Source organism: Diadema antillarum, unplaced genomic scaffold (assembly GCF_040938485.1).
Source record: "Diadema antillarum isolate AM-2024a unplaced genomic scaffold, OU_Dant_1.0 scf00000128, whole genome shotgun sequence".
In the NCBI taxonomy this organism is placed as follows: domain Eukaryota; kingdom Metazoa; phylum Echinodermata; class Echinoidea; order Diadematoida; family Diadematidae; genus Diadema; species Diadema antillarum.
Window position 1 is genome coordinate 5925631 of NW_027271017.1, and position 10279 is coordinate 5935909.

Below are 10279 nucleotides of genomic sequence, written 5' to 3' on the forward strand. Positions count from 1 at the left end.
GAACGGAATTGACTTTTGTTTTATATGCTTTATCATTAGGTGAAATTTCATTGCATTTGATATATAAACGAGCAGCATATACTCGATATTATTTTAGCGTTAAAAATGAATCTTCAGATTGCTCAGAAAGATGGTTAGCGTTAAAAATGAATCTTCAGATTGCTCAGAAAGATGGCGCCTTCAAGCATCGAACATCAAAGGCACAAATGCACCTGTAGAATTTTTGTGTCCATCCATAGAAAACTGACAGCTGATTGAATAATTACAGTCTGTTGTAACTCCATCTCTCGAACCTCCTTGGTCTAACCTTATGATGCAAATCACAGAGCTGATTATATTTCTGCAGTGACTGGATGCCAAAAAGCGACTATTCGTTAGAAGAGTTCGCTGCTGTCGGACTTGCCGTCGCTGGCGTGTTTGAACATATCTCTGACGGCCGCGCGAAATTTCGTGCTACGTAATGTGTAAATAATGGGATTTACGCAGGAGTTGTAAAAACCAAGGGTAGTCAAACCCTCATAGATGGGTGTGTTGACGACATCAGTCAACTGTATCTTCTGAAATCCGGTCAGTACGAAATAAATGTAGAGCGGACTCCAGCAGAGAACGAAAAAACCCATGACTACAAGCATCATTCTTACAAGGCGCGTCTTGGCAACGTGATGGAACGACGGCAGCGTCGTGTTGGTGCTCGCGATCGTCTTGAAGCGCCTCGACTGCCGGTGGAGGATGTTCACAATGGCCAACTGTGTCGTCACCAGGACCACGACTGGGATGAAGACACGGGTGGCGCCGAGGAACAAGGGAATGAAGACGACCAATGTCGAGTTTGAGTACGATAGAATACATTCGTTCGTCTGTTCGCCGACCATGAAGACGAACCTCGATGGAATTGGAACCACGAATCCGATGAGCCAGGCAACGCAGACGACCCCATTGACGCGCCGCTTGGTCACCATGCTATGAAAATGTATTGGATGTGCGATGGCAATGTATCGTTCAATGGATATGGCGACGAGGGTGTAGATGGAGGCAGTCACGCAGACCCACATGAAGTACATACTGAAGATCAGCCGGCAGTACACCCAACCCCACGGCCCATTTGCAGGCACCGTTCTCGCCAGGGGCACTGGTAGCATGAACAGGGAAGTGAGGAAGTCCGCCACAGCGAGGGCATTGATGAGGAGGTCGGTCGAGCGTTTTTTGTGCCGCCGCTTGTGAATGACTACAATGACGAGTAGGTTGCCTACAATTCCCACCACAGCGGACACGGTTTCAACGACGTTCCACACGCTCCACGGAATAGGCGCCCAAGAGAACTTGGTGTCCCCAAAGGTTTCACCCGTCGAAGACACTGTGAATGAAATGAATGGCGTTGATGGTTTAACTCTGGCTACACATATCATTATGCGTCGAATATAATCTGCAATATACATGTACACGCAGTCAAAATAATCCTTAGATTATAGTACCTTTCTACGATAATTTTTTCATGTGTAACTAAGCTCCGTTATGAAAGTCAAACATAACTTTGAAGCTTGAACATACATCACTATCAGAAGCCATATAACTTCAGATTTTTCCTCCTCTTTTCCATCAAATTGTAATGATGGGAAGGATAATTCCACTATTCCACAATTCTCTGATAGGCTGCTTTCAAACTAATAATGCATGACTAGGGCTTCGACTGCAATCGAGGGAATATAAAGCCACATAGCACTCTGGAGCCTCAACAAAGTAGGAGGCATTGGGTCGCAAGAGTCAAAGGTTAAGAGAAGGTCTCATTAATCATCAGTGTTTTACCTAAAAATTGAAAAGCACAACGGTTGTCCAATGTGGTTGTTCATATTTGAAGGTGCATTTTCACTGGTTACACAAGAGATATTCATAGAACAACAAAAAAATGGTTCGCATTTCTTTAGAGTACAAAAACGTTCTAAAGCAATATCATCAAAACAGTTCGTAGATGGCAACTTCCTTCTGTTTTCTACCAGTGAAATGAAAAAAAAAAGCAAAACAAGAAGCAGTCATGTTTCGGATGAGCAAATGAAAAGTGTTGCCATATGATGTTCCAAAAGTATGGCAATTATTAAATACGTGTAAAAGGAAACGACATACTTTGTCCAATTCGGATTTGAAAATATTCCGAGGCGAAAGAAGAAGAAGAAGAGGAGGAGGAAGAGGAAGAAGAAGATTTGGATGAAAACATTGACCACAGGTATCTGGTGCAGTGGGCTCGTAAAGGTCAAGGGTGCGGAGCATTTTTAATCTAGGTGAAGGGGGGGGGGGGGAGTGGTAAACTCCGGACAATCTTTGGTTCGAAAGATCATGGACCCCATCATGATAATGATGATAATAATAAGGTCTTATTTGCCCAGGGTAGCCTCTTCAGTGTTGCCTCTGCTCTACCTGAGGGCCCTGCCATTATCATCCTAGCCTATCCTGGGTTACCGTGGGTTGCACGGTACCCACTTATACACTTGAGTCGAGATGGACAAGGTGGGTAAAAACATCTTGTCCAAGGACGTAAGCACTGGGCGAGAATCGAACTCGGGTCCTCCGATTGGGAGTCCCAGGAGTCTTATCCACCCAGCCATTACAGCGCACCCAGCGCGTAGGTTCCATACGGTAAGATGCAAGTGTTTTGTTTTTATTCGTCTGCGCTTTCTGCGGCGTAGAGTGCAAAAATAAAAAAAAACACACAAACGAAAACAAACAAACAAACAAACACACACACACACACACACACACACACACACACACAAAGAACTAGTGGACGACTGTTCAATGATCAGGTGTACGTGAACGGGATTACAGGATATGACGTCATTAAGTCTCCGTCCACAAAGTCCACTAAATCTACAATTCCAGGAGAGTGCCCGATTAGCGTTTGAGCCAGGAATTTAGTGATGCAGTGAATTTCGCTTGATAATAATTATGTTTGGGAATTATTTATATTTCAATTTAATTCCCTGACATAATTCAAATTTCGACGGGTTAACAGCGATCACTGTGAGAGCATTTTAGGCCCCTAATAAAGTGTTATCACTAAAATAGTGGCTTTTGTATCACCTCTTCACAAACAGTATTATATGGTATCAAGAACAAAGTTCAATGGACAAGCCTTTTGGAGCACGAAGACCTTTCATTGATCATCAGAATTACACTTTCCACTATATACAGGAGAGAAGACTTTACTATACAATGACATCGTAATTTGCAACATTGTTATTAACATTTTTATTGTTTTCATGATTTGCTATTAGTATCATCATCATCATCTCTCATGGATATTCCTTCATGTTCTGCCTATTGATACTTAATGCTATATGTACTCACTGTAAAACGGGATATATAGATTTTTATAATTATTTCAAATATAATTTTGACAACACAGTAGTAAGGAGGTGTAACCTATTAACCCTGGTGTTCTTAGCACTGTGGTTGTAATTTTGATTGATGACTTTGCAAACACGTCGTAAAAAGGGCTAATGCGGTATTTATCGTGCAGTAGAGTGGGGTGAGAGTGCATCGAAGACTCGGAAGAAATATATCTAATTGTCTAAATATAGCGGCACCAGACGAAAGTTAACATAAGCTTTCACAATCATCGGCAGGCAGAAAAGGGAGAGTGAAATGCGATAATACAGTGCTAATACATCATAAAACAAGGCAAATATTTTCACCGGTAGTTATGGACTTCAAACATGCTCTTATACGGGTATATAAAGGGAAGGAAATTGTCCTCGTCACAAAAAAAAAAAAAAAAATATCAGCTCAAAGTTAATTCTGCACGCTATGCATGTTATTGTAAGGATAATCATGTGTGTGTGTCATGGGCGTAAATCCCGGGGGGGGGGGGGATGGGGGGGGATATATCCCCCCCCCCCCAGAAATGGAGGAGGGGGGGATGGCCTGTACAATCATCCCCCCTGAAATTTGAGAAAAAAATGGAGGAAGCAGAAATGTGATTGTAACAATTTTGGCATATTGCATGACGTTCGTACGCCCGCCTTCAGACAGGTAACAGAGCTGAACAGTATTCTATTCTATCTTGTAGGATAATGTATACATAATTTTCTCAAGCGCTCGCTCGCGAAGAAAGTAATATCGACATAAGGTAATATGGTCCAGACGTTGACAACGTCAAATAGCATAGGCTTATATGTAAACATGCTATGAAGCGAGCAACTCGGGACCATCTGCAAATTTTGTACGAAAACAAACAAACAAACAATAACAAAAACTCTACCGCCATAATTGAACCCCCCCCCCCTCCAGTTCCTGAATCATTCCTGAAACGATGATGACTCTGATACATCTATGGGCATACCCAGGGATGATCAGGGGCGTCGAATCTATCGGGGGGGGGGGGGGGGGGGAGGGGGGAAAGGGGCATTTGCCCCGCCCCAACGGAAATGTTGGGGGCAGACAAATCATTTGTCCCCCAAGCAATTCCCGAGATGAGGACAAATCTCGAACTTTCTTTATGGAAAATATATTGTACAAACACAAACAATAAGGTGATGCTCTACAGTGCAGATTTTCGACATCCTTCCCCCGCTTGGTCACTTCGACGCCACCTCGCTAGTCATACCTCCCCCAATCATGAACATAAACCGACACCCTTGACTACCAGTGGCAGATCCTGGGGAGGGGGAGGGGGGGGGGGGGTAGCGCACCGGGCTCCCCCTTAATTTCCAAAGCAAAAAACAATGTAGCTACAAACGGCAGTTTTAGGACTGTAAAATTTTCAAGCTAGCTCGCTCTCCTGATGTTGCTGCCAGTAATTGCCAGCAATTGCGCCCGGTGCGCCCCCATCCCTTAATTTCCAAAGCGAAAAAAAGTATAGCTACAAACGGCAGTTTTTGGACTGTAAAATGTCAAAATTTTCAAGCTCGCTCGCTCTGCTCCCTCGCTCCACTCCCTCGCATTTAATCGTTATGTCATTCTCCTGATGTCGCTGCCAGTCATTGCCAGCAATTGCGCCCGGTGCGCCCCACCCCCCTTAATTTCCTAAGCGAATAAAAATATAGCTACAAACGGCCGTTTTTGGACTGTACGATGTCCAAATTTTCAAGCCTCCTTGCTTCGCTCGCTCGCATTTAATCGTCATGCCATTCTCCTAATGTTGCTGTCGGGTAATTGCCAGCAGTTGCGCCCGGTGCACACCCCCCCCCCCCCACACCTTAATTTTCAAAGCGAAAAATATAGCTACAAACGGCAGTTTTTGGACTGTAAAATGTCAAAATTTTCAAGCTCGCTCGCTCCGCTCCCTCGCATTTAATCGTTATGTCATTCTCCTGATGTTGCTGCCAGTAATTGCCAGCAATTGCGCCCGGTGCGCCCACCCCCTTAATTTCCAAAGCGAAAAAAGTATAGCTACAAACGGCCGTTTTTGGACTCTACGATGTCCAAATTTTCAAGCCTCCTTGCTTCGCTCGCTCGCATTTAATCGTCATGCCATTCTCCTGATGTTGCTGTCGGGTAATTGCCAGCAGTTGCGCCCGGTGCGCCCCCCCCCCCCCACCTTAATTTTCAAAGCGAAAAAATATAGCTACAAACGGCAGTTTTTGGACTGTAAAATGTCAAAATTTTCAAGCTCGCTCGCTCCGCTCCCTCGCATTTAATCGTTATGTCATTCTGATGTTGCTGGCGGGTAATTGCCAGCAGTTGCGCCCGGTGCGCCCCCATCCCTTAATTTCCAAAGTGAAAAAAGTATAGCTACAAACGGCAGTTTTGGGACTGTACAATGTCCAAATTTTCAAGCTCGCTCGCATTTAATCGTCATGCCATTCTCCTGATGTTGCTGCCGGGTAATTGCCAGCAGTTGCGCCCGGTGCACCTCCGCCCCCCTCCCCTTGATTTTCAAAGCGAAAAAAATATAGCTACAAACGGCAGTTTTGGGACTGTAAAATGTCAAAATTTTCACGCTCGCAAGCTTCGCTCGCTCGCATTTAATCGTTATGTCATTCTCCTGATGTTGCTGCCAGTAATTGCCAGCAGTTGCGCCCGGTGCGCCCCCACCCCCCTCAATTTCCAAAGCAAAAAAAATGTAGCTATAAACAGCCGTTTTGGGACTGTAAAATGTCCAAATTCATGATCGCGTTCATGATTTTTAGTGTAAGAATTAATACAAGAAGTTCATCTAAATGATACCATTTTATAGGCAAAATTGTTCAATAATAATCTACATGAAATGTACTGCTACCTTAAACATGTTGGACTGTTTCAAGTCGATAAAACACGCAAAAAATGCATCAAATTGCACCATTTACAACATCAATATGCAAAAAGTTCACCCTGTGGGAGGGGATACCACCCTCCCACACCCTCCCCCCTCGCTCGCATCGCTCCCTCGCATCTAACCGCTCCCCCTAAGATCAAATCCTGGCTACGCCGGTGATAGGCCCCACTATTTTGTAGGCCTTCACAGTGATGTCGCACAGGCGGAGCAAGAGCTGAAATACCACGATGTAGTCATTCAATTATCTATGAACATTTCTTTTTCTTACTTGTTCTTTGATAGGAAAAAATCCCAAATTTCACCCAAAGTGTGCACCAGATCCCTGAATTTCAGGTCTCAGAATGCCAAATTTTCCTCGTGTGGGAGGGGGATACCCCCCCCCCCCCGCTAGGCCGCTCCGCTCCCTCGCACAGATATTCAAACTGCAAGTTCCTCCCCCACCCCACACCCCATTATCAAAACAGAACGATGCCCCTGGGATGATTGCTTTATTGACTTAAATCAAGAAAACTGGAGAATACAATACAAAGAAATGGATATCCTTATTAGCATTTAATTGAATTTATTTGGACATTATTCAGGACTGCGCTACGTTTTTGAAAGGGGGGGGGGTCAAAATCGCCTGTCAGTCAAGAAGAAAGAACATTAAAAGACAAGAGAAACAACAACAAAAAAGTCTTCATACTTTTAAAGTTTGATTTTCCGCCGAAAGTCAGCTGACAACCAAAAAACAAACAAACAAACAAAAACAGGAACAAAAAGTCTTCCCATTTTTGCTGCCATTTCCCTCCCATTTTGTATGGAAAAGAGTGGGACATTTGATCCCTGTAAAGTGTGTGTGTGTGTGGGCCCCCCCCCCCCCCCCCCCCCGGGCTGCGCCGGTCCGGTTATGGGCTTGTAATCATGGTGATGGTGACTATCGCCGATCATCCCCCCCACTCCGCAGTACGGATTTACGCCGTTGGTGTGTGTGTGTATGTGTGTGTGTGTGTGTGTGTGTGTGTGTGTGTGTGTGTGTGTGTGTGCGTGTGTTTTGTCTCGAGAATTCATCGACGTATATGATCACCGTTTCTGCCTGAACACCTAATTTCATCTGAATAACTGATAATGCAGTTGATTTCTCACATACTTTTAGATTTGGTGTTATGGATAGAAGAATTAAGACGCGGCTCTGTATATATAGACAACTTTGTAAAGACGACAAATCTATTTTGACGGATATCGGATTCTCGTGTAAAGAGGACAATTTGTTTGTTCTATCATTATTCTATGGTGCTCTGTAAACTCCTTTATGTCGATAGCACTGTTTTATCATGTAGATACTTATGTCAAAACAGTTTACTAACTGTGAAACAACAACAACAACAACAACAATGAAAAATGTTGCAAAATTTGTGTGTACGCATTTTCAAACAAAAACAAATAAGAATATAGCTACAAGTATATTAAGTACGTTATATACGTGAAGAGTTAAATGCAAAACCGATATATCCATTTTATTAACTTGAAGAATTTGAGATTGAAGCTGCTGAAAAACGAAGAAAATAATATATTAAAAAAACTAGTTATGAAATGAGTGTAATATCGAAAAAGATTGAATTTTAGTCTATGTGATGGTATCTTACATAAAACTTTGAAAATGCATTAAACCCTTTTGTATTACACTTGTGCGAAAAGCAACACTTATGAAATGCGTTTCGCATGTAATAATGTGTTCCATAAATTAGTGAAGACATTTTATGGAAAAGCTGTTGAAGACAATACAAGCGAACATGTGCGGAAAAAAAATGAAGAATAGATGAAGCATACTTGACATCTTAACTATTTTGACTTTGATTAGATGTAAAAAGTGAAATATTTTGCAGTATAATATGCAATTTGCACAGTATAAAGAGCTTGAAGTTTCACATCGAAGAGAATATATAACATGGAATCAGTATATATCGTCCTCCTCAGAGATGCCGTTTTCTTCTCTTGTATAGATTCTTTATTATGACTTCACGTTTGAACGTTTATTATTGTGAGCAACACTTTTAAGCAATGTCACTACATTGTACAATTGTATTCCCTTTACACTGAATTTGAATCAAATGTATGCAGAAATCTCTTCAAGATTATATGTACTGCTTGATATTTCAGGAACACCTGAGGAAAAGCTCTGGAATGTGGATGATCAGGATATTATGTTAGGTGAGGAATATCAAAATGAAATCCGAAACGTCTAATGGATTTTTGCTTCATTGACTACAGTGGATAAGTAAGTAGGTGACTGCACATTGCTTTAACAGGGGCGGATCCAGGAATTCTGTAAAGGGGGGGGGGGGGGGCGTGACTAATATTTCTGGTGCTACTTCCGGGTTTCATTTCATGGTTTTTCTTTTTATTTCTTTTGTTTTTTACGAAAAATAAAGGGGGCGTGCGCCGGTTGCGCCCCCATCTGGATTCGCCACTGTTTAATGTACTAGTATAATGCATAAGCACGAGTGAAACTTTGTCGCCCGACTACAGTTGCGCAGTGATATTTTTATTATGTAGCAATTCAATTCAACGTGCTTATTCATCCAACTACTTGCAGACGTAGATTAAATATGAGAACACCGCACCCAGTCATATTGTGGCTGGATACGGTGTTCTCGCATCCGGGAATAACAAGCAAAATGGCACGTTTGTAAAATGTGACAAAGAACAGACATGTAATATTCATAACGCATGGCAAGCATCATGGTTCGACATTGAAAGGACACCCAACTTCTGTACTTCGTCGTACAATAAAAAGATGCTTCACGTCTGTACTTCGTCGTAATACAAAGATGTCACCCCATGTCTATACTCCTAAAGAAGAGCATACAAAAAGAGCCAGTTAATGGATAACACACACACACACACACACGCACACACATACACAATGTTGACAATACAGATAAAAGCGCAATACAGTCATATAATGAGCTATTAGAAGGAAAAAAATGACAATGAGAAAACACTTCGGTCAATAATGAACAAAGGGCATGGAATGTAACGAAGACCAACAATATTACTCAAAACAATATTATATGGCTTAAATCACGGTTCATTTGAAAAAAAAAAAGATGAGATGAAGTTGAATCAGCATCTGGAGTGTGCTGATTTCTAACACAATAACTAAATTGCATGACTTGTATTATTACATTGCTTGCCCTCTGGAAGAACAGTGATTATAGTGAAGGAGATACGCAGAGTAAATAAAACACATTGTTGCAAATTCGTCGAAGCAGTTTTAATTCCTTCAGCCATGTTCAGAAGACTGTTGAAAACTTAAAGAGACTGCTGAAAAAAATATATATATAAGCTTGGCTCACAAATGGTAATTGCCCAAGAAATATTTACCTGGTGGGAACAGACTCGTGGAGCTCAATACATCGCTCTCATTGGACGTAAACGGAGTAAGAGTGGACAGGAGAAACGAGCTCTGGTTCTCACTCTGGAACACAGTACCCGACATTACGGCTTGGTTATTGGTCGTCATGGTATCAGTGCTGGTAACTCCTGTCGTCTCAAAGTCTTCCTCATCAGCAGTGGATGTTGCTGCCCGAACGAGGTTTCCAGGACAACGCCATGAGTTCACAAGGACCAGCGTCGCGAGGGTGCTGGTGAAGAGTCGCACCGACAAGCGGTTTACTTCTGGGCGCATGATTCGTTGCTAAACTACATCAAAATACAGAAAGTATTATGAGTAATATGTATATTGGAGGAGAAAACCCCACCCCACCCTCCACACACTATACTTTAAGCCTACACACTCTGTATTGAAAGTTGAGATTAACGCTACTTATTATGATTAGAGTTGGACCTATACTGTGGGCATGATGTTGACGCAGTATTAGGCATATCTCTCTCTGAGACATAATATTATTTGAAGGAAATTGCACCCAACGTGATGTACGATTTACATCGCATGATCGCTCCTGAAAAAGATAGGGAAATTTAAAATCTAAGTTTCAGCGATATACTTGAATGACCACCTCATGCATTTTTTTTAAATCCACGATTGCG

At 42.3% G+C, this 10279-nt stretch overlaps 1 protein-coding gene across 1 annotated transcript; it reads right to left on the minus strand.

Annotated features, from left to right (window-relative positions):
- Window positions 1–374: 374 nt before the first annotated feature.
- Window positions 375–9917, minus strand: LOC139720514 (adenosine receptor A2b-like). Its single transcript, XM_071631867.1, has 2 exons — window positions 9614–9917; window positions 375–1354 (listed from the first exon to the last, which is right to left on the minus strand). Exons 1-2 carry the CDS (start codon window positions 9915–9917, stop codon window positions 375–377), a joined length of 1284 nt encoding a protein of 427 aa, XP_071487968.1.
- Window positions 9918–10279: the final 362 nt, after the last annotated feature.

What these genes read in the sequence shown, in the direction of transcription:
- LOC139720514 (XM_071631867.1), bottom strand. Translation starts at nt 9,917, where the DNA reads ATGCGCCCAGAAGTAAACCGCTTGTCGGTGCGACTCTTCACCAGCACC. An exon ending in CACGAGTCTGTTCCCACCAG is followed by an intron (nt 1,355 to 9,613) that starts GTAAATATTTCT and finishes TTTCATTCACAG; the next exon opens with TGTCTTCGACGGGTGAAACC.